The following is a 26,075-nucleotide window of genomic DNA, read 5'->3' on the forward strand; positions in this document are numbered from 1 at the left end:
CTTTGGTCATGTAAAAAGGAAAAGTAAGCTTGGGCTAGTAGAGTCTTTCTCTTTGTTCATTTGTGTCTGCAGATAACTGAGGACCTCACATCCAAATGTGAGACCTGAGCTGATTAGTCAGCATGATGACCTGCCAGTCTGGGCATCTACAGAAACCCTCTACTGAGCTACTCCCATCTAGGTCTCTAGTGGCTTTCATGTCTCAAATCCAAAGAATAATTTTCTTTTTCTTGTGTGATCTTTAAGCAGCATTTGATATTGATATTAGTCACTACTTATCTCTCTTTTTCCACTGCCAGTATTCTAATCCTAGTCTGTTACAACCTCTCACCTCGGTAACATTCTCTTGACAACAACTTTATCATACTCAATCAAATCTCTACAAAGCAGCCCTGTAATCTTGTCCCTCCTTCTATTAAATGCCTCCCACAGTCCTTTGAGATGAGTAGTAATCTTTATTACTCACAAAAGAGCTCACAAAAGGACCAGTGATTCAACCTTTCTGGCCCCATGATTTTCCACTCTCCTTACTCTCTTTGCACCATCCATGTGGTTTCCTTTCGTGTCCTCTGATACAGTGGTTCTCAATCCTGGCTTCATATTAGGATTATGTGTGGAGATTATAAAAAAAATACTGTTGCTAGGGCCACACCTTCAGATATTTTGATTCACTTGTGTGGGGTGAAGTCTAGGCATTTGTATTTTTAGAAGGGATCCAAATGATTTTAAGGCTCAGTGAGGGTTGAGAACCGTGTCTGTAATGCAACAAACCCTTTCTCAAGTCAAGTCCTTAACCCATAGTGTTTCTCTGTTTGAAAAACTTCCTCTGCTCTCCTGACCCCCATAATCTCTAAGTTTGAGCTTAAAACTTCTTCAGAAAACAAATTTTCCTTGATACCCTCTGCTACTTTAGCTTCCCTTAATCATCCCTATAAATCCTCTTTTGTTGAATACTTACCGATTTCCTGTGTTTCAAATTTGCTTTCCCATGAGATTACTGGCAGAAATTATCTGTCTTGCCCCTGTTCTAACCCCACTGCTTAACACAGCACCTAGTACATAGTAGACACTAAACAACTATATGATGATCAACTGAAAATGTCTGCATCCTGGGGATTCAATCTTGCAGAGATATTATATTTAGTTCTTCATCTTTCCATAACAAGATTCGTGGTTGAGAGGGGAGATTTGTAAGGATGGCAAAGGATTTTTGATGATGGAAGTATGTATTTGGGGTACCCTCATGAGCCAAGATATGTTGATGCTAAGACCCTAAAATGTCTGGAGATTTGGTGAAGTAGGCCTTCCAGTCGCATGCAGAGATGAGGGCCCCACATCTCCCTGGAAAAGAACTTTCTAAGGAAAGACAGTGGAGGCACAAAACTAGTTTAAAGAGAATGATTAATTAGGAAAAAAAAAAGGAGTAGGGCAATTCTATATAATATAACAGCACAGTAACTTTCTTTCAGGAATTTGTCCCACCGATCTTCCCCAGAGTTTAAGTCAAGCAAGGAATGAATATAAGAACAAGTAAAAACTGTTAAGAACTACAATACTGAGAGTGCACAGTGTAGTTACACTGGTTCTGGTGCTTTTTGCACTAGTAGAAAATAATTTAACTGGATTTGGGAGTAGGCAGTGAAGTTATTCTGGGTGTAGCCTTCACCTATCTCACTATCTGGCCTTGGCAGTGTTGGTAGGGACACAAGAGCATCAGCAACAGCAATCACGACCTTCAGTAAGGCACCAGCACAAGACAGAAAGCCTAAGAGGTAAGGGCATTGGATATTCATGCTCTCAATTCAGATGCCCCATCTCTCTGAACTTTTGACATTTTGCTGTTATCAGAGAAAGGAGACATTCTAGTGAGCTAAGATTAAGGGAAAAGTTCAGACTCACATAGTATTCTAGAAGACCAAGTCCATGACTCCCTTTGAACATCCCCAGGATAGTTTGGGAATTACCAGAGGGAATTCAAATTCCCTCAGAATAATGATTATTATGATAATACCATTTTCTCCCTGGCTAAGGTGGCATAACAAAACACACATTATCCGTATGTGATTTGAAACATCTGAGATTTAAGAAACTAGTCAAGTTGGCACAACTCCAATTCTTCTGGCCAAGAATGACAAGTGATATTGAACAAAAAATGTCAATGATATAAGATATATATAAAAAGCAGATGGATAGTTTAGAGAACAAAGCCAAAATAATAAATATGGAAGCCTAAGGCCCACCAGACTGGCCCTAGAATCCAGTGTTATGAAATATATTACAAAGTACAGATTTCCAGGGTTGTGAGCATTTTTTTAAATTTATTTATTTATTTATTTTTGGCTGCGTTGGGTCTTCATGGCTGTGCACGGGCTTTCTCTAGTTGTGGTGAGTGGGGGCTACTCTTCGCTGCGGTGCGCGGGCTTCTCATTGCAGTGGCTTCCCGTTGCGGAACACAGGCTCTAGGCGCGCGGGCTTCAGTAGATGTGGCACGCGGGCTCAGTAGCTGTGGCTCGTGGGCTCTAGAGCGCAGGCTCAGTAGTTGTGATGCACGGCTTAGTTGCTCTGAGGCATGTGGGATATTCCTGGACCAGGGCTCAAACCCGTGTCCCCTGCATTGGTAGGCAGATACTTAACCACTGCGCCACCAGGGAAGTCCCAGGATTGTGATGTCTTATCAGTTACTGCGGGTTTCCAATAAAGAGCCAGAGTGATTAAGGAGTCATTGAAAATGATATAAAAGAGAACTTATCCATATAATAGAAGTTAAAGCCAGAATGATAATCATATCTCCCCAGAGGAGGCACTGAAGAATTTCTGGGAACACTGGTGAGCATGTTATATATTTGAAACAGTAACAAAAAGCCTAATTGGGAAAAGCAGGTGAAATTCCTGGCTAAATCCTATAACTCCCTATACCGACACCACTGGAGAATCAGTCTGTACATGTTAGACAATCCTTACTGCTTATCAATGTGTGCACTGGCTTTTGGAATTAGATAAACATTAGCAGTATATACGGCACAGGTGAAAGCATGCTTATAACAAGGGAGGGATATTGCTGTAAATCAGTGAATCAACAAAAGATGTGATGCTAAAGTAATATGGGCAGAACAATAAACTGGTGATGGAGTTGTAACAAATTTGGCTCCATGAAAAGGAGAAATCCTAGCTAACAGAGGGGAAGCAGAGTTCCATGTTGTTAAAGATTAACCTAATGACGATTATTACTGTACAAGCAAGCTACAGGCATAAAAACGGCTTCTCAATTCTGGCTGTACATCAAAGTTTTCTGGAAGGCTTTTTTTTTTTTTTTAATGTTGATGCTTGGTCTTGAATACAGACCTATTAAATCCAAATCTCTGGAGGTGTGGCCCAGGAATCAAAATCAATATTTTTTAACCCCTTAATGTACTGCCAATGTTGAGAATCAGTGCTTTAAATTTAAAGTGTTACAAATTAATTTCTAAGGACTCAAGCCCAGTTAGAACATATTCTATAAGAAAAGTTCCCATTGAAACAATACTGCCAAAGGATTATTGCTTATATCAAACAAAATGTTCAGTTAGTCACTGCCTAGAGAAACACAACTAGTAGATTTCTGGCCAAATTAAATGAAAGTGGTGACAAGGACAAAAATGTCTTTCCGAAATAGACCAATCACCATTATTCTTCCATGTTACAGTGAGAGTTGTCTGCCATATAGAAGATTCCATGCTCTCTAAGTAATAATAATGTGCAGTATGTTAATAAATAACATAGCAAAGAATTATTCTCTCAAGGTTAAGTAAAATCATGTTTGGTATCGTTAGGAATCAATGCTAGATATGAATATAAATATTTTAGAGAAAGGAGAATAAGTCCTCTGAACCACTCAGTCTGAGCACAGCCCAGAGAAGAGGTGTTAGACAATGATCAGTGTGGTGACTCCCAGGAAGGTCATGGCAGGATGCTTATCCCTAGTGGGGAGATGCCATTTTTTAATTCAGATCCCCAATCAGGAAGTTTCTCTGACTCTCTCATCTGTTTGGGCTGGTTTACCATGGTACCAGAGAATGAGTGTCTTAAACAACAGAAATTTATTTCTCAGTTCTGGATGCTGGGAAGTCCAAGATCAAAGAACAGTAGATTCAGTATCTGGTGAGATTCTTCTTCCTGGGTTTCAGACAGCCATCCTTTCCTTGCATCCTCACATGGTGGAGAGAGAAATTGAAAGCAATCTCTCTTATGTCTCTTCTTATAAAGGCTCTAATCCCATCATAGGGGTTATCCCTCATGACCTCATCTAAACATAATCACCTCCCAAAGGCCCCACTTCCTAATATCATCACATTGGAGGTTAGAGTTTCAACATCGACATTTCTCAAAATTCAAACATGCAGTCCACAACACGATCTTAATAGACAGGCATATAGCTCTATCCATCAAGATTGCTCTTACACTCCACAGAGGCAGAACATAGAACCCACAGGGCACTCAATGCTGGAGTCAGCAAAGCAGCACTTAGCAAACAGAGAAGGGCTTTTTATTTAATGTGTGAAGTATTCAGGGGCAGTCATTTGCCATGCACTAGAGGAATAAATTCCCTTTGAAATACCATTATTATACAGCAGTACCTAAAAGAGAACTTGGAGCTATTTCAGAAATAGAGGCTGAGAATTTCTATAAACAGCATTAATAGGCCTGATACAAGAAAGTGACATTGCAACAGAGGTTTGCATGAACAAGAGTGGGATGCGCAGAAGAAAAGAGGTGCTATTCTATTAGGTCTTCTCCAGTTCTCCAACTTCTTGAATAAAGAAGTGGAGATTCTTAATGGAATCCCATGTATTATCATTTATAAATTTAAATAGTTATATTAGACAGCTATACATTGACCTGTACATGGTTCCCATTCTATAGTACTGTGAGTTTGGACATTTTTCAGTAAGACCTGATTTAAATCACCTTGCTGGTATGTTTACAGATAAGACTCCACACTGAGCAGATTGCACTTAATGGTTAGAGTGGTGTATAGGAGGGCACCTGGTAAAGAGCATTCCTAATAAATTTTTGTCTGGAAATGATAATTATATAAGCGCAGTGGTTGACTGTAAAATGCCAGCATTTAGTATCACGCATAGGTTTAAATTACAGTTTGTCTGGTCTCAACACTTCTATAAACCCTTGGGCTTATATTTCAAGTCCAATTTGGTCCCTTTGGTTTCTGTAAAAGACAGAATTACACATGATGTCATGAGCCCCACAGGTCTGTCATCATTGATTCTTTTCTCTCTCCTGGTACTTACAGGCACAAACAGCTGCCAGCCTATGGGATGCATACGCAGGCCTGTTAAGTAATCAAGCCATGATCCTGGCCATGAACTCCAGGTATAATAAGCTTTAATGCTCTCGTATCACTGATTGAATACCTTTTTAAAAATGTAATAAATACATATCAAAAATATGAGAAATAAAAAGTTACTCCAAATTCCACCACCCTAATTCAGCAACTATTAGTTCTTTCTTTCTCACGTTCTTTTAAATCTCTCTGTATTGCATGAATAGGCAGATCATCTAACTACTGCAGAATCATAAGCAGGTTGCACATTCAATTTTCTATACTACTTTTCATTTTTGCTTTGTCTTAATTTTTAATTTCTCTGTAAAATCATATTTTCATTTTAATGGCAATGGAATATTCCCAAATTTTGACATTTTCTAAATTATATTATATTTTACCAACATTATGATAATCATTCTGGTACGTAAAAGATTGTATCTGCTCTGAACTACTTCCTTGAGATACCATTCTGAAAGTGAGGTTCCTGATTTAGGTGACAGGCAGCCATGAAAATACCCTGCTGTGGGGGAATCCTCACTGGTCAACAGCTTCAGCTGCTGCCTGTATAGATTTACCAGCAAGTGAGGTGTCACTTCCTGTAGGCTGATCTCACCAATGACCCAGAATGGTAGGACAAATAACTCAAATGGGTGACTTCAGCTTGAGGGATCGCCATCAGCCAAGCTGAACCCTCCTTGGAACTTGCTGTGGTCCAAGACTCTTCCTACCCTATTCCTCCTCCCCTCCTTCTCTTGGAAATCTCTTGTACTTCTAATCCTGTTTTGGCATCTGCTTCCCCTGAACCCAAAGTAATGCAGATGAGATGAACCTTCTTAGAGCTTTTGATTGTGTCCACTTGTTTTCCAGAAGAACTGCACTTATTAATAAGTGTTTTGTCAAAGGCTAGTCGCCTAGAAGAGACTCATACATGTATACATAGATCCATATAAACAAAATTTGGCATACTGTATTATATTATTTTACAGGGTTCATGGAAAGGCAGACCCTGGATTAGAATCCCCTTCTCCATATTTTAATTTAATTTTTTGGTCTACTTAAATGTCTTAAAAATCTCCCACATAATAGTTTTTCCTTTATTCTTTAAAATTTGTTATAGATTTTGCTTTTCATATTTTGACCAAGTATAATTTGGTACATAAAGATTTACATGTGTTATACCTTCATATATACCTGTATAATTTAATAATATAAATAAATTTTATTTGTTACTGTTAAACTCACATAATAGCTTACTTCTTTTTTTGATTAATTTAGTCTTTATTAATTATTATTTAGTTTCTGCTTACTCTTTTGCTTGTCTTTTTTTTGTTGCTGTTATTGGAGTATAGCTGATTTACAATGTTGTGTTAGTTTCAGGTGTACAGTAAAGTGAATCAGTTATACATATATCTACTCTTTTTTAGATTCTTTTCCCATATAGGCCATTAAAGATTATTGAGTAGAGTTCCCTGTGCTATACAGTAGGTCCTTATTAGTTATCTATTTTATATATAGTAGTGTGTATCTGTCAATCCCAATCTTCCAATGTATCCCTTCCCCCCTACCCCTCGGTAACCATAAGTTTGTTCTCTACATCTGTAACTCTATTTCTGTTTTGTACATAAGTTCATTTGTACACTTTTTTTAGATTCCACATATAAACAATATCACGTGATATTTGTCTCTCTTTGTCTGACTTACTTCACTCAGTATGACAATCTCTAGGTCCATTGATGTCACCGCAAATGGCATTACTTCATTCTTTTTTATGGCTGAGTAATATTCCATTGTATATACATATCACACCTTCTTTATCCATTCATCTGTCAATGGACATTCAGGTTGCTTCCATGTCCTGGCTATTGTAAATAGTGCTGCAATGAACATTGGGGTGCATATATCCTTTTGAACCATGTTTTTCTCCAGATATATGCCCAGGAGTGGGATTGCTGGATCACATGGTAGCTCTATTTTTAGTTTTTTAAGGAACGTCCACACTGTTCTCCATAGTTGCTGTATCAATTTACATTCCTACCAACAGTGTAGGAGGGTTCCCTTTTCCCCACAACCTCTCCAGCATATACTGTTTCTAGATTTTTTGATGATGGCCATTCTGATTGGTGTGAGGTGATACTTTATTGTAGTTTTGATTTGCATTTCTCTAATAATTAGTGATGTTGAGCAGCTTTTCATGTGCTTTTTAGACATCTGTGTGTCTTCTTTGGAGAGATGTCTATTTAGATCTTCTGTCTATTTTTTTGATTGGGTTGTTTGTTTTTCTGATATTGAGCTGCATTAGATGTTTGTATATTTTGGAGATTAATCCCATGTCAGTTGCTTCATTTGCCAATATTTTCTCCCTTTATGAGGGTTGTCTTTTCATTTTGTTTATGGTTTCCTTTGCTGTGGAAAAGCTATGTTTAATTAGGTCCCATTTGTTTATTTTTGTTTTTATTTTCATTACTCTAGGAGGTACATTGAAAAAGATCTTGCTATGATTTATGTCAAAGAGTTTTCTATGTTTTCCCCTAAGAGTTTTATAGTATCCAGCCTTACATTTAGGTCTTTAATCCATTTTGAGTTTATTTTTGTGTGTGGTGTTAGGGAGTATTCTAATTTCATTCTTTTATATGGAGCTGTCCAGTTTTCCCAGGACAACTTATTGAAGAAACTGTCTTTTTTCCATTGTATATTCTTGCCCCCTTTGTCATAGATTAGGTGACCATGGGTGCTTGGTTTTATCTCTGGACTTTCTATCCTGTTCCATTGATCTATATTTCTGTTTTGTGCCAGTTATCATACTGCTTTGATGACTGTAGCTTTGTAGTATAGTCTGAAGTCATGGAGCCTGATTCCTCCAGCTCCGTTCTTCTTTCTCAGGATTGCTTTGGCTTTTGTGGTCTTTATGTTTCCATACAAATTGTAAAATGTTTTGTTCTAATTCTGTGAAAAATGCCATTGGTAATTTGATAAGGATTGCACTGAATCTGTAGATTGCTTTGGGTAGTGTAGTAATTTTCACAATATTGTTTCTTCCAATCTGAAGACATGTTATATCTCTCCATCTGTTTGTGTCATCTTTGATTTCTTTCATTAGTATCTTATAGTTTTCTGAGTACAGGTCTTTTACCTCCTTAGGTAGGTTTATTCCTAGGTATTTTATTCTTTTTGATGTGATAGTAAATGGGATTATTTCCTTGATTTCTCTTTCTGATCTTTCATTGTTAGTGCATAGGAATGCAAGAGATTTCTGTGCATTAATTTTGTCTCCTGCAACTTTACCAGATTCCTTGATGAGCTCTAGTAGTTTTCTGGTAACATCTTTAGGGTTTTCTATGTATAGTATCAACGTCATCTGCAAACAGTGACAGTTTTACTTCTTCTTTTCCAATTTGGATTCCTTTTATTTCTTTTTCTTCTCTGATTGCCATGGCTAGGACTTGCAAAACTATGTTGAATAATAGTGGTGACAGTGACATCCTTGTCTTGTTCCTGATCTTAGAAGAAATGCTTTCAGTGTTTCACCATTGAGAATGATGTTTGCTGTGTGTTTGTCACATATGGCCTTTATTATGTTGAGGTAGGTTCCCTCTATGCTCACTTTCTGGAGAGTTTTTATCATAAGTGGGTGTTGAATTTTGTCAAAAACTTTTTCTGCACCTATTGAGATATTATATCATTTTTATTCTTCAATTTATTGATGTCGTGTCTCACACTGATTGATTTGCAAATATTGAAGAATCCTTGCATCCCTGGGATAAATCCCACTTACTTGATCATGGTGTGTAATCCTTTTAATGTGTTGTTGGATTCAGTATGCTAGTATTTTGTTGAGGATTTTTGCATCTATCTATGTTCATCAGTGATATTGGCTTGTCATTTTCTTTTTTGTGATATCTTTATCTGGTTTTGGTGTCAGCGTGATGATGGTGTCATAAAATGAGCTTCGGAGTGTTCTTTCCTCTGTAATTTTTTGGAAGAGTTTCAGAAGGATAGGTGTTAACTCTTCTCTAAATATTTGATAGAATTTGCCTGTGAATCCATCTGGTCCTGGGCTTGTGCTTGGTCTATTCATATTTTCTATTTCTTCCTGGTTCAGTCTTGGAAGGTTGTACCTTTCTAAGAATTTGTCCATTTCTTCTAGGTTGTCCATTTTATTGGCATATAGTTGCTTGTAGTAGTCTCCTATGATTTCTTATCTTTTAAATCTTTTTTTTAACTTGCCATTATACTATTATTTCTCCTTTTCCTTTTTTTTATAATGTATTTATTTTGTTTATGTCCTTCATGTCTTTGGTTGTATTTTTAGTCCTTTTAAAATCTTAAATTATATGTTTAGTTTATTGTTTTTCCCTCATTTTAAATAAGAAAAAAATCTTGACAGTATTTAAGTACTTTGAGTTTTCTAATTTTTAAAATAGACTTCTCATTGTGATTAGAGAACAAAATATATATCCTTTTATATTTTGAAACTTTCTATGGCTAAGTATATGGTAAATATTTGTTAGCATTCCATGATTATCTGAAAAGATAATCCTTGTTATCTCAATTAATACAATTTATACCTCCTTATTAATTATATTAAAGGTCTCTCCTTTTGCAGAATTTTTATTTTTATCTACCATATACTAATAATTGAATGCTTAATCATCTCCTATATCTGAGTGTCTATTTCTCCTTATACCTTTAATAATTTAATAATTTTTCATAAAATTATTATATATTTTAATAATTCTGTTTAATAATTTTTCAATTTTGTTTCTATGTGGTTTGAGAGCTTTTGTATTAATAACTATGTCTTTTATTATTTTATAATAATTGCATATATCTCTCTTAATACTCTTTCATTTGTATTAGACTTGTATCATATTAATATAGCCCTCCTGATTTATTTCTGATCATGTTTAATATAATTTTCCCATGCTTTTATTAGGAGGCATCTACTTTCCTTTATTCAATTGTGATTCTTGAAATTATACTTGTAAAAATTTTGCTTACTGATCTTACATAATACTTATTGCTTCATAATAGGAAGAAATAAAACATTTTCAAGAAATATTTTAGCACATTTGGCTTACCTCTACTTCTCACTTCTCTAATATCTGAAAAAAAAAACATTTCACTAAAAAATTTAACAAAAGCATACAGTAATTTGTGAGGGATGCTTATTCTTTCTTCTCAAGTTTCTTTCTATACCACCTGGTTATATATCTTGGAATATAAGAAAGGCTTTCACTGCCATTCTCATTCTTATTTCTAAGATGTCATTTTTTTGTAAAACACATTAGTAATTTAATACTTGTTCTTTTGAAAACCAATTACATGTAGCCCAAAAAATAATGTATACTTGCTGATAATTGCCGATGTTGACCTATATATTTACATTGGACTTTCTTTAGTATCACCAATATCTGACTCTCAACCTTCTTCACACTTAAAATGTGAAGATTCTTTAGTCCATCAGCAGTTATGAATGGCATCAGAGTATCACACTACTTTCCTAATCCTAGTTCATGACATGGACCATTTTAGCATTTTTAGGACTGGCAATATGATTTCAAAGTACATTAAAAGACACTATTTTCTATTTTATCAAAATATTAATTTTGCATTTTTCTAAACAAAATCATATATCTCTAGAAACCTACAACTGAAAATACTACTGGAAGCTTTTGATAGGTAGCTGTTCAGAGTCTGAAAATCCATTGGAGCCCATGAATAAGTCAAATCAATCTTCCCAAGATTTGAAAATTATCTTATATAATCCAAGAAATGCCATTTCAAACAATAGATATCAGATATTTAGGTCTTCTTCTCCAGTAGAGGAAAAAGATTCTGAGTTCAGCACAAGATTTCCTACCTTACCAACTATATTACCATCCTTTTTTAAAAAAATTATTTTTAACACAAAAAAATCAGGAGGCACTGTTATCCAGGTCACACTTATTGAAGGAACAATAGCTGTGTCACAACTTATCTTTTTAGCTGCTGTTGGGAAGGTTTCTTTTGCCATAAATTGGAAGATGTATCCCAATATCAGAAACATAAAATGTAAGAAACATAGTATCATGGACTAGAGAAAATGTGGCAATAATATATTTCAACTACCTAAATCTCAGCATGGCTTTATGGGCTTGGCTGGGTAGGTAACCACCCTTTACATTATTATGTCTATGCAGAAATATATTATGAACTCTAAATAACAGATTATAAATGATTTTTACCAAAAAATATGATTCCTTTATATTTAAAGCACCATTGTTATTTTTACACTAATATTTAAAACCCATGTTATATAAAGCCGAAAGTTGGGCCTCATTTTGTAGTACACTGTCTCTTAAACTAAGAAAAAAACCACTAAAGTTAGGTTGTATCTGTTCTTTCCTCAATTTAATAATTATACCTTTTTCTTGTCAGCTTCGTGGATCCCTTATTGCAATATGAAACTCAACTGAAGATAGTAGAGTTGTCCTTTAAAATGGCATTTGCTATACCAAGTCTTGACAAAGTGAAAGAAATTGGGAAGAATGAGGATGACCAAGAGGACCTGGAGGTAAGACTTGCTTCCTTTAGTCATAATGAGATATCATCATGCACTACAGCAATCCCACAGAAAGTCTGTCCAAATGTTGTAATCTTTGTTTTCCCCTTCATTATTTTTAGATCTAATAGATAAACAGCATATTCTAGCACTAATCTCTGTCCCTGGACTCCTTGTGAATTCTATAACCCATGGGATTTAAAGGATTGTATAGGATCTATAGGAACAAATGGGTGAAGAGATTTTGGTTAATTTGTTTGACAAAAACAGCAAGTTTACTGGCAAGTGCTGCAAAGAAGGAAATAGGAACTAAGAAAAGCGGAGGTAGGAAGAATCCTGTAGTAAGATCAGCAACATCTGTGGTTTTTATTTCTCAGCATAGCTACACAGTTCACTTGCCCCGCAAGGTATTAAAGCAATTCATGGCATATTGTATTGAATGAGGTCTCATCTCCAGAGCTACCTCTCTCCTTTCTTACCTTCAGTTTATGGGGAGAACTCAGGACCCCAGGATGCAAAACTATAGGTGTTGGTAAAATTTTATCTAAGGCTGGCTGGCTGGTTGTGCATATTTCTTGTTTTTCAGAATTTATACCAAGCTATTTTAAACATATTTGAGGACACTCTTCTGATCTTAGTGGCTAAGGACCTCTACAAACTGCAAATCTTAAAGGTAAAGGGAAAATAAGTAGTCTCATTTTCTTGTCATAAATCTAAAGGGTATACTATATTTTACTTATTATTTGCCATACTTACATCTCCTTCAAGTATTTGGCAACTGAAAAATTTTCTTTACCTTTCAGAATGTGTCATTGTCTCCCAAATAAAATCACTTCCTTTTATTTGAATTACAGAGACACAATTTTAAGAATCCAATTTTGGGAGAATGGCAACAGACACTTAAGAAGCCAAGGGTTATGTAGCAATGTAAGAGTAAACACAATACGGGGTAGCAGAGCATACGATGATTGGCCTAAACCACCTTCAGGTCCACCTAACAATGAGCCATATTTTGATAATATCTATATGCATGTTCTTCCATAACAACCCTGGGCTAGGGAATCCCATGAGCATCCTATCTTCATGGACACCATAGTATCAAAGGAAGTTCTAATAACCATCCATAACCCTACTTTTCACATCCAAGATTTCACTGTGTTTTTAATGTGCCAGGCAGAGACAGAGACTGATCTGGACATTTTATGACCTTTAATTTTGCATTTTTAACATGATGGCATCAGGAGGAAGCTGTCTGAAAATACTGAGAAACTAGATTTACTTACTGTATCATGAGAATCATGGGATTTGCAAATCATAAAATACATTCAAGGGAAGAAGCAGAACTGGTATATACGAAGATTAGGAGAAATGCGGGGGATAATAAAATATACTGAGGTAACTTGTGCCTAATTTTAGCCAAATATTTTCCATGCATTTAAAACATTTTAACCTCACAATCCTGTAAATTGGTTATTACCCCATTATTACAACCCTCTCCCCATGTGTGCTCTTTCTACCACCCTAGGCTGCTTATTGAGGATTTACTCTATGTCAGGCACTAAGCTGAATACTTAATATATGGGTTTTTTAATTTAATCCTTAAAATAACCCTATGAGAAAGTTAAAATTATTTCTCTCACTTGCAGATAAGGAAATGGAAGCAGAGAGAGGAGAAATAATATGTGTGCATCTAATGAGTAGAGGACCTACTCTAACTTGGGAGCCTGTTACTTAACCACCTTGTTCTTATACCTACCACATCTAGAAACTCCCCTGATCCTCAAAAAGAGCTGACCCTCACTCCTGGAAAAGGAATAGGCTGAGCCCCCTGAGATTTAGAGACTCTTCTGTCCTAGGAAACAAACTTCAGAACAGTTTTACACAATGGGAGCAAGAGAAGGGGATGAGATTTGGCCAACCACTGGCATAAATACTAAGGACTCCAACAATCTGTCTTAAGAAGTCTACTAATGGTGGTTAACATGTAAGGCATATGCAGTCTTCTTCCTTCCTCAAGGTTGTAAATATGTCCCTGCATCTGAGGATTTAGAACAAATAGGTAGAAGCTACAGCAAGACAGACCATATTTAGCAATGAATCAAAATTGGCAAGAACTTTCTCATCGAGCTGGCTCCAGGAATATACTCTAAACCATGAGTCAGAAAATATCTGGATGGTAAATTTACAGAGGCAATTCTGGGATAAAATGACATTTCAGGATCAAATAACATTTGATTCTTTTTTAAAACTGCAAATCAGATCCTATGGCTTTAAAAAAAGAGAGAATATGTATTTTGAAAGAAAAAGAGAAGGAGAAGCAGCTGATGATAATCAGCCTCACAGCCTCCTGTTAAACTTTTCATGATGCCTGGCAAAGTGACTGTTATAGTAGATATTAGTAAATACTTGTCAGATGGAATTAAATAAAATAAAACCCAGGTGTAGCTATATGGCAGATGAAGTATACTAGACAGTAATATACCAGCTTATTGTCATATTTTTAAAATAAATATAGGATAGGTGTGAAACCATTGGGAGGACATGGGGAAACTTGTGACTTGGTGTAGGTGGTGATCAGAAGAAAGGGACCTGTGGAAATGGAAACACCATGGTTCTAGGATAGTTCTTGTGTTTTCAACAGGAAATGGCTGTGTGGATGAGAGAAGATAATTTGTACATGCAGGAGAGAGCCATGGTGATCATCAGCAGAGTGCTAAGCTTTGCATCCAGGAAAGCCAAGAAATATGTAAGTCAAAGAGTAATCGTACCACTTGCTTCTGAAGACTGCATTTCCGCAGTGCTCCTTTCCAAGTCTTGGGTCTAGAGAGTGTTAGATGCCTGCTTTGTATTATCATACTAGTAGGTTGGGATCCTGGGAAAGGAATGAATATCCTACATGACTTTATGTTAGTTAGAGCGGAGTTTCTCAATTGATTAAGATGCCTCATGCTTTCCACAAACAGTATGAGTGTGTCAAAACCAGGCTTTTGCTGACTCTCTGGATTCTCCTCTTTGGACCACAATCAATGTTATTTGTAAACTTATAAATTCTTCCATCCTTACTTTCCTTCTTATTTCTCTTTTTCCTAGAATATTTTTAAACCACCATTTATTTTAAATGTATAACAAGTAATTCTTGAGTACTTTCATTGTAAAACATGCTAAAGACATAGCAGAAGTCCTTCTTTACTATCCTCTCCACCCCAGTCTCACCCCTAGCCACGTCTGTGTGATGTGTGTCCTGCCAAACAGCTACATACACATACAAATATACATGCACACGGATATACATAGCTTTGTTACTTAGTTTTTCTTTACTAAAGTTACATCATATTTACATATGGTTCTGCAATTTGATTTTTTCACTGAACAGTATGCCCAACAGATACTTTCATAGATTTGCTTCATTATTTTAACTACAGATTATATCTTAGAGTGTTGATGTATTATGATCTACTTAACTATTCTTCAGTTGATGAACATTGAGGTATATTGTGGGTTTTTCTACTTCAAACAATACAAAAATGGTCATCCTTTTGCATGTATGTGAGTATGTACTTAGAAATGCTATGAAAAATAATAGGCCAAAAAGTATGAATAGGTTAAAACTTAGTAATGCACAATTGTCCTTCATTCTGCATTCCTGTGAATATTAGAGTGCCCATTTCCTCAACCTTCACAAACACCTGGATATTATCAGACTTTTTAACTGTTGCCTTTCAGATGGAGAACAAATAGGTATCTCATAATTGCCAATATTTACTGAGGTTTTCTATATTTTGAATAACACTATTGCCTGCCTTCTAAGAAGCCTCAGACTATCTCTGAACATTTTTCTCTCTTATGGATACTGTGTTTTCAGTCTCTGTTCCATAACTCACCCTTCACTGTGATTTTTAAACATACTCTACTAATTGTATATCTGATTGCTTAAATCAGTTCAGGAGTTCAGTATGAAGGGGGTCAGAAACATGCATTTGTGACACTTTCTTCATGTATCCATTTCTAATACTTGTACAGTCTCTAGACATATTGAGACGAAAAGCCTAGATCAGCCTTATAACATAGCAGAATTTTTATTATTTTATTTAAAATAAACTTTGGGAGATAAACCCATGCACTTATGGTCACCTAATCTATGACAAAGGAGGCCAGAATATACAATGGAGCAAAGATATCCTCTTCAATAAGTGGTTCTGGGAAAACTGGACAGCTACATGTAAAAGAATGAAATTAGAACACTCCTTAACACCACACACAAAAATAAACTCAAAATTGATTAAAGACCTAAATGTAAGGCCAGACACTATAAAACTCTTAGAGGAAAACATAGGCAGAACACTCTATGACATAAATCACAGCAAGATCCTTTTTGACCCACCTCCTAGAGTAATGAGAATAAAAAGCAAAATAAACAAATGGGACCTAATTAAACCTAAAAGCTTTTGCACAGCAAAGGAAACCATAAACAAGATTAGAAGACAACCCACAGAATGGGAGAAAATATTTGCCAACGAAGCAATTGACCAAGGATTAATCTCCAAAATATACAAACAGCTCATGTAGCTCAATATCAAAAAAAACAAACAACTCAATCAAAAAATGGGCAGAAGACATAAATAGACATTTCTCCAAAGAAGACATACAGATGGCCAACAAACACATGAAAAAATGCTCAACATCACTAATCACTAGAAAAATGCAGATCAAAACTACAATGAGGTGTCACCTCACACAGGTTACAATGGCCATGATCAAAAAAATCTAGAAACAATAAATGCTGGAGAGGGTGTGGAGAAAAGAGAAACCTCATGTATTGCTGGTGGGAATGTAAATTGATACAGCCACGATGGAGAACAATATGGAGATTCCTTAAAAAACTAAAAATAGAACTACCATATGATCCAGCAATCCCACTACTGGGCATTTACCCAGAGAAAACCATAATTCAAAAAGACACATGCACCCCAATGTTCATTGCAGCACTATTTACAATAGCCAGGACATGGAAGCAACCTAAATGTCCATCAATGGAGGAATGGATAAAGAAGATGTGGTACATATATATAATGGAATGTTACTCAGCCATAAAAAGGATTGAATTTGTGTCATTTGCAGAGACATGGATGGACCTAGAGACTGTCATACAGAGTGAAGTAAGTCAGAAAGAGAAAAACAAATATCATATATTAACACATATATGTGGAATCTGAAAAAAAATCTTATTTACAAAGCAGAAATAGAGACACAGACGTAGAGAACAAATGTATGGATTCCAAAGGAGAAAGGGGGGTGGGATGAATTGGGAGACTGGGATTGACATATATATACTATGTATACTATGTATAAAACACATAACTAATGAGAACCTACTACATAGCACAGGGAACTCTATTCAATGCTCTGTAGTGACCTAAATGAGAAGGAAATCCAAAAAAGAGGGGATAATTGTATACATATAGCTGATTCACTTTGCTGTACAGTATAAACTAACACAATATTGTAAAACAACTATACTCCAATAAAAATTTAAAAAAAGAAAGTGAGAAAAAGCCAAAAACTAAATAAATAAAATAAGCTTTGGAACATAATACAATTTACTTACATGGGAAAATACAGTCCATGATGTTCTTTGCATCATGCTAATTCCCCATCTCAGTGTCCAAAAGAGAGACTGAGTGGCTTGTTTTAAATATTCTGATTCTTTGGCCTGGGAAGTCAGTCTCCCTCTAGTTCTGAGATGGTTTGGAATGTCCATTCAAATGGACACAAAATTTTGCAAGTGAGGCTTGAGATTAAGTGTAGCTCAACACTCCAGTCTGTTTTCTGTATAGTTCCTAATATGCTTTATATATTCATCACGTATTTGATGGAGATTATTCACATGCTTCTCTTTGTACTTCAATACACATATATACTTTCTATTTATAGATCTAGTGTATATTTATATACTAGATATATACTATATGTGTGTGTATATACATATATATATATATATATATATATATATATACATACATATATATATATATATATATATATATTCTAGTGAGTTCTACTCAGGTAGCAGGTATGACATTTGGGGGTTTCATCTTCTGATAACACCTCTACTCTCTTTCAATTAAAGTTGTAAAGTTCATTCTCCCCAGAACATAGCCCACATTTCAACTGTGAAACAATAAATGTGTAAATTCATATGTACAGCAGAAGGCTCTCATAAATTGTTGAGGGTCCCTGAGCTATAACAGACCTTTGAGAAGCCAAGTGGTTAACGTATTCCTCTGTTCTGCAATGCTTGCTGAGTGCCACCAGGTGGAAGCACACCAGCATTTTCCAGAAGGTGGGAACTAAGCTAGCCTCAACCAGCTTATCACAGTCATGGAAGCATAAATCTTAGCTAAGTTAATTTTCTCTTTAAAATAAGATAATTAAGATAATTATCTTATAAAGATAAGATAATTATCTTCTGAAGATAATTAAGTCAGTGAAATTAATGGAGATGGGGGAACAAATACATAAAACAATCAAAAATATTATTAATAAATTAAAAGCTAAACTACCCACAGGCAAGGTCTGTGTATCTCTATATCTGACACACTGTAAATAATAAATGAAGATTTGTTCTGCCATTCTCTATCTAAATGTAGCTACCTATTCTGTTCTCAGGTTCTGGCCTTTCATTGGATAAAAACTATTTTCTTCATAAATTACCCTAGCCTATGTCTTCCAGACTCTCAGAGGCCCTTGAACAATAGTTTCATTTGTATTCTACCAGAATTTACAGTGGTATTCCTCTTATATGACCTGTGTGCCCATCAGGGTGAAGAAACTGCTACACTCAAAGAATATTTGTCCTTTCAATTAAACTGTTAATTTCCAAATGGGTGAAGAAATGTGAGCTAAACATGTCATATTATCTCATTAACAGATTTTTCCTAGGTTTGTTCCTTTGGCACATCAGCATTTGAAAGACAGGTGGAAGATTTCCAGTCAAAGCTAACAGATTGTCCACATGTCTATCTCCTCCCCCTCCACAAAATGATAGTAATAAAATTTGTTAAATGTTGCCATTGCAACAAAGAGAATTAGTAATGGGTTCTCAGTGGGCTAGTGATGTCAGCAAATTTCTGCATGACAGAATAGATAGAAGATGGTAACTGATAAAGTCTGGCAGGGGAAGCTGAAAGGCAGGGGCATGTGAACATTAGAATGGAGGACAGCTGAAAAGGGAGGGAGTATCCCTATGGAACCCTGAAGAGTCTGGAGCTATGGAAGCCCAAGTGATGATGAAGAGTGGGAGGCAAAGGAAAGCTGAAGACATACACATGCACTGAAAAGACTCATAGAAAGTTTATACAGAAGGATCTATAGTGCCTCCCATCCCCGTTTACACACACACTCTATATTCCACAGGGACATGAGTCCATTGGTAGGTAAAATTTGAGGACATTTTTCTCAAAACAATTGTAAATTCCCTGAGACAATCATCTTAGTTCTGTTGTTTAGATACACTTCAGCATGACCCCAGCCTACCCACCCAACTACTCTAAAGCCAAGCCCACCAGTTGACAAGACTTGCTCACATACAAACTCCCACCAGTGGCATCACCTTCTTACATATGACTAGACAACCAAGAATTTGCCAGACATTTGAAAAAACCCTCCAAATACAAGAGATAGCCCCAGGTAAATAAAGAGAACAAAAATGATTATCAAAAATAGATAATTCTGAGTACAGATGAGAATTTAGTCTCAAAAGGAGTAGAGAGGACATATTTATATGCCAAAAGGAAATATAACTAAAAATGAGTATAGCCTATGCACTGATTCATCACAGCAGGAATAGATAGGCAATGTCCCAAAGTGACATTAGAACTGAAGCAGAAGTCCATTGTTTACAGATGTACAGTTGACTTCCAAAAGAAGCAGCTAAAAAACTTAGAAGTGGTTGCTTCTGGAATTTAGCACCTAAAACTGTCATAATTATTAAGATAAGGAACTGGAGAGGCCAGATGTACACAGAAGAAGGAATCCAGTAAGAAAGGGCCAGAAAACTAAGCAGGGCCAGAAAACTTAGACTTAGGAACAAATACAGAGAAGCTACTTTTCTCCAGGTCTTAACTCTTTCCTTCTTTCAGCACTTTAGATAGATTTTCTAAAAAAGCAGGACTATACTGTATTAATGTTCCCAAAGTCTTGTGTTTGAGGGGGTGTGACTTGGTTGGCACACTTCTGAAGGGACTGTGCAGGGCATAATCAGTGTGCCCCATGGTTCACACAGCTTTATTCCTCTCTTGGCCTGTCCTAGGTCAGGTCTCCCCTCCTCCTCAAACATGCTATGCAATCTAGACATGGCCACACCTACTCTGCTAGAGACACACATCTAGACAGACCCCATCTGGCATCATTAGCAGCTTCCTTTACAAAGACACCTGCTAAGAATTACACATCCACAAGTTCATGAGAAGGGATAATCAGAGAGAACGCTCAAGGCAAAAACTATAACACAATAAAACTTTAAAGCCAATCCTCTGTAAATGGTCCCCAGGTCCAGTGAGCTAAGCTGTGAGAAGTACTCCCCTGGTTCTACGTACTTTTGCTATAAAGGTCTTTGCCATAGACATCTTTGTAGCATAACTAATTGGCCGTAAGGCAATTTTTTCATAAAAGAAAATAATGAAAAATAAAAGGGGGACATTATAAAGGTCATAATGAAACATGAAAAATTAGTAACAAAATTTAAAAGGCTTTCTTGAGAAATACAATTTAAATATTTACATACAATTTAAATATTTTTAAATTGTGTGTAAATTCGTGGCAATCCTGCCAAATAACTGATTTTATTTTGTGGGTTGTACTTAAGCACTCGTCTTTGAAGTCTTTCATTCATAATATGTTTTTTGCTTTTTGATTCATCTCCTCATTCAGCATGATAGTTTTCATTTTTGCTAAAATTTCTTCCTTCATTTCATCCTTCATTCCAAATACCAGGATGCATATTTCTAACTGAGCTTTGTATTGAGTTATAAAAACCTCTGCACTGTCTTTTGTTCCTGGCATCTTGCCACATGTCTGTTCATAGATGTTCCAAAGTTCTATGGGCAATGTGGGTTCAACTCTGCACCTCTGAGACCCTTAGCCTCTTTCTCCTCCAATGTAGTGTGCTTCAAAATAAGAAACCAACTCTTGGGGCAAATCATTGTCATCTCTCAGCTCAATAAAGCCAACAATAAAATGGCTAACTGAAAGAAAGTCTAACTCATTTCAACCAGTTGAAACCAAAGTGTCAAACCAAACAGTCTACTAGTTATTTTATCTTTCACAGCAAAATTGCCTTACAGACAATTAGTCATGTATTAAAAGGGTTTGCAGGAAAAATGCTCATGGCAAAGATGTTTATGGCAGAGAAGCTTGTGGCAAAATACAGGACACATACTCATACTCCTCCATCATGCCCAACAGAGAAACAGAACACTTTCCCCTTTTTTCTTAAACCCATAATGCAAAGGTGGTTCTTAAAATCTTGCCATTTGATAGAAAAAGAAATTTGGAATGCAAACCAAAAGAAGAGAATAGCCAGGGGAAAATAAAATACTTCTTCCTAGGGCCTAGAATAAATAGCAACCCCTACTGTCTGCTTCTAGATTCTTCTAAGTCATAGGACTCCTAAAATAGGGGGAGCTGCAGGTACCCTTACAAAGAAATATAGGCAGAAAGAATCCAAGGAAGACATCCACAGAAGCAGATTATCTTCCCTTCGTCTACTAAGACCATCACTCCCAACATCCTAATTCAGTCATATCCTTGGCCCATGACCTAGGTCACCTCACATTCTTCTTCAGGAATGATTCCGTGTGTGTGTGTGTGTGTGTGTGTGTGTGTGTAAGACTGAGACAGGCAGACAGACAGAGAGACATGAGTGGGTCAAGCAACAAGAAAGGCAAGGATAAGAGTATATAAGAGTAATACAAAGAAGGAGAAACAGGTTTTGGGATCTCCCTGGAAGGCTGACTTGAACTCTAACTTTTACCACCAAAGCATCTATTTAGGAAAACTAATCATTTGTCTTAGAGATAAGAAGATTCTGCAGGCCTACTAGTTTAGCAAACCTACATGTGGGAAGAGTCCTTTTTGTTTAAAGAAAATTGGTAATAATTCTCATACCTTCACAAAAGCAAAATGTCTCTTCCATCTCTCCTTTCTTCTTTTATGTGTCTACTCCTCTCTCTATTTGCATTTGATATGGCTAAACAAATCAGTCAAGGTAAAAACCTAAATATTTGAGAAGCCTATGTGTCAAGGAAGTTGTGTGTGTGTAGGGGGGGAATATATAAATGTTCTGGCAGTAGGTTTGATACCAGAAGCAAATGTTTTGAGTTTTTTAAAAAATTAATTTCGCTGGGAAGAATCAGAGCAATTCTCGGAAGAAAAGTTTTCTTCAGTGACTTACAGAGTCATCTAAAGTGTTTCATACATGGAGAAGGAAGCATGAAAGCTTTTGGATATTGACTCCCCCACCCCAGTATCCTAAGAATTTGATACCTACAAATAGCTACCTAAAATATAGACTAGAAACTAACATTAGTTGAGTCTCTATTATTGCCAAGCACTTTGCTAGGAACTTTCTTTTTTGTCATAAATGTTACCCCCTTAGTTCCTACAATAACTGTTACAAGGTAACATTTGTTATATGCATTTCATAGATGAGAAAATTGAGGCTCAGTAACACAGTGAGGATTTTAATACAGATTTTGTGAACTCTGAAGCTCAATTCTAACCGTAGTCTGATATATATATCAGACATAAACATTTAATGTTGACCATGCATAGCAAGTACATTTTTCTACTTTTGTTTTTTCACTAGACTAGTGTTGATGTTCCATGTTTGGGTGCCCTGGCAGCAGAACTGTCTCTTTTGTGTTGCCATGCTGATCCCTCGATCACACAACAAGCATCCTTGGGAATGTATCACCTCCTCTGCATTGCGAAGTGTCAGAATGGTAAGAAAGATTCATTTTTTCTAAGGGTTACTAATAATCTGTTCCTAATATTATACTTGTGGGTCCCAAGGGGGCTCTATGTCTGTAGATTTCAAAACACTGCCTCAAGATCTATAGCTTCACTTTAAAATATATTTTTAAATCTTTTTATAATTATTTTTATAATGTTATAGTTGGTTCTTCAATGTCTATAACATACTATACTTAGATTAGTGTTGGGTGTTAATGGTGGGAACAGGAATGCTGGGTGGAGGCAGGGAAGAGAGGAAGAAAAATTACCAATGGGACTTTTTAAAAAGAGGCATACTTTTTCTCTGTAATGGAGTATCAAATAGAATACTCAGATTCTTGCTTCAATGGTGGGGAAAAATTAGCCCAAGACCTACATAAATGCAGCTCTGGTCTGCCTAACAAAGCATAAGAACAAGACCTTATGGTATCAAACTATTTCCAAATACTTTAACAGAGAATAGATAAACTGTCCCATAATAAACAACTATTTAAAGATTATATATACTAATTGTTCTCAAGTCATTGGACATCAGATAACAAAGAACAATGATTCCTAATGAGATGGGAACAAATGAACAAATAAGGCAGAGTCTACAATTGACTGAGCTTACAACCTAGAGTAAGTTTCTAGGCTGCAGCTCAGAAAGGAGTAACCCAAGAGTCTCACCAAGTTGAAGAGACAGAATTGGGAATCCCGATAGATCAAGATATTTAGAGTTCACAGGGCAAAGCGCCAGAAAGGAGTGCACAAAGAGAGAGCTCCAGAGACGTGCAGAGAGCCCTTTAACTATTTGGCTATGTAAGGATCAGAGGAGTTTCCTCACACATGTGAGGAAACTACCTGAGGCTTGAGGGGGAGAGGGTGGGGGTAACACCCAAAATGGTTAAGGATCCACTGAATCCCGAAAGACTGGAAATGGTGCCTATGCCTATAAGCTAGAATTTAAAACTTCATAATTCATAAGTAATGAAGCAGAGTACAAAGAGATTTTGTCTCATCAAGAGGAAAAAATTATCCCTGAATTTTTTTTTTATGCGGTATGCGGGTTTCTCACTGCTGTGGCCTCTCCTGCTGCGGAGCACAGGCTCCGGATGCGCAAGCTCAGCGGCCATGGCTCACGGGCCCAGCCGCTCTGCGGCATGTGGGATCTTCCTGGACCGGGGCACAAACCCGTGTCCCCTGCATCAGCAGGCGGACTCTCAACCACTGCGCCACCGGGGAAGCCCCTCCCTGAATTATTTTAGTGTCACTTAACAAAAGTTAAAAACAAGACCTAAAATCATCAACTGATCTCCAAATACTTTAATTGTTTATCAGAAAAAGCTCAAGCTTACTTCTAGGAATACAAAAATTCCATCACTTAACAAGTTAAAATGAACAGTTTGGACAAGTTAAAATGAACAATGTCTAACATGCAATAAAAAATTACTAGGCATGCAAAGAAACAAAATACAACCCACAATAAAAAGTAAAGTGAATAAAAACTGACCGAGAAATAACACAGATGATAGAATTAGTAGAGACATTAAAATAATTATTATAACATATTCCATTTATTTAAGGAGTGAGAGGAAAAAGATGAACATGTTAATGAGAGACAAAGAAAAGTCTCTAAAAGACCCAAATTGAACCTCAGGAGATGAAAACTACAATATCTGAGCTAAAAAACACTCTGGCAGGGATTAACGGTATAATCTTTTTTATTGAGGTATAGTTGATTTACAATATACACAGTATACATTTACAATAGGTGTACAGCATAATGATTCAGTATTTATACAGATTTTACTCCATTAAAAGTTATTACAAGATAATGGCTATAATTCCTTGTGCTATTAATATTTCCTTTTTGCTTATCTCTTTTTTTTTTTTTTTTTTTTTTTTTGCGGTACGCGGGCCTCTCACTGTTGTGGCCTCTCCCGCTGCGGAGCACAGGCTCCGGACGCGCAGGCTCAGCGTCCGTGGCTCACGGGCCCAGCCGCTCCACGGCACGTGGGATCCTCCCAGACCGGGGCACGAACCCGTGTCCCCTGCATCGGCAGGCGGACTCTCAACCACTGCGCCACCAGGGAAGCCCTGCTTATCTCTTTTATACATAGTAGTTTGTATCTCTTAATCCCATATGCCTAATTTGCCCATCCCCTCTTCCTTCTCCACTTTGGTAACCACTAGTTTGTTTTCTATATCTGTGAGTCTGTTTCCATTTTGCATATAAATTCATTTGCACTTTTTTATTTTTTAGATTCCACATATAAGTGATATCATATGGTATTTGTCTTTCTCTGTCTGTCTGACTTATTTCATTAAGCATAATATTCTCTAGGTCCATCCATGTTGCTGAAAATGGCAGAATTTCATTCTTTTTTATGGATGAGTTTTATATATCTATATAGATAGATGACAGATAGATAGATAGATAGAAGATATATCACATCTTCTTTATACATTCAACTGTTTATGGGCACTTGGGTTGCTTCCATTTCTTGGCTATTGTAAACAGTGTTGCTATAAACATAGGGATGCATGTACTTTTTCAAATTAGTGTTTTCATTTTTTCTTCATTTTATTTTACTGGATATATACCCAGGAGTGGAATTGCTAGATCATATGGTAGTTCTATTTTTAGCTTTTTGAGGAACCTCCATAGTGTTTTCCATAGTGGATGCACCAATTTACATTCGCACCAGCACTATACAAAGGTTTCCTTTTCTCCATACTCTCTGCAACATTTGTTATTTGTGGACATTTTCATGATAGCTATTCTGACAGGTGTGAGGTGATATCTTATTGTTGTTTTGACTTGCATTTCTCTAATAATTAGTGATGCTGAGAATCTTTTCATGTGTAACAGTGTAATCGTAAAAGGAGCTGGGGCTGGGAGGGGGGAACATTTCATTCAGAGTAAAGGTAAGGTAAGGATTATAGCAAATTTCTCATGAGACAATGCAAGCTATAGGCAATGAAGCAACCTCATAATGTGCTGAAAGAAAAAGCTGTCAACCTAGAATTCTTTAACCAGCAAAAGTGGTGCTCTTTTAAAAGCAAAAGTGAAATAAAGTCTTTTTAGGTATACAAGAGCTGGTAGAATTTATCACCAGCATATCTGCAGTATGAAAAATATTTTAGGAAATTATTCAAGAAAAAAATGATGTCAGATGAAAATCTAGGTCTTCATAAAGGAATAAGGAGCATTGGATTGCA

At 36.3% G+C, this 26,075-nt stretch overlaps 1 protein-coding gene across 1 annotated transcript in view; it reads left to right on the plus strand.

Annotated features, from left to right (window-relative positions):
- Window positions 1-26,075, plus strand: part of MROH9 (maestro heat like repeat family member 9) — a gene marked incomplete at both ends in the record, with an annotated part of 250,589 nt that overhangs the window by 167,410 nt on the left and 57,104 nt on the right. The window contains 5 exons of the mRNA XM_081257399.1: window positions 5,288-5,367; window positions 11,738-11,873; window positions 12,448-12,534; window positions 14,503-14,607; window positions 22,726-22,861. Coding sequence (XP_081113525.1) covers window positions 5,288-5,367; window positions 11,738-11,873; window positions 12,448-12,534; window positions 14,503-14,607; window positions 22,726-22,861 — 544 coding nt within the window. The remainder of the gene's footprint in view (window positions 1-5,287; window positions 5,368-11,737; window positions 11,874-12,447; window positions 12,535-14,502; window positions 14,608-22,725; window positions 22,862-26,075) is intronic.

This window comes from Mesoplodon bidens (genome assembly GCF_964165515.1).
Source record: "Mesoplodon bidens genome assembly, chromosome: 2".
Taxonomy (NCBI): domain Eukaryota; kingdom Metazoa; phylum Chordata; class Mammalia; order Artiodactyla; family Ziphiidae; genus Mesoplodon; species Mesoplodon bidens.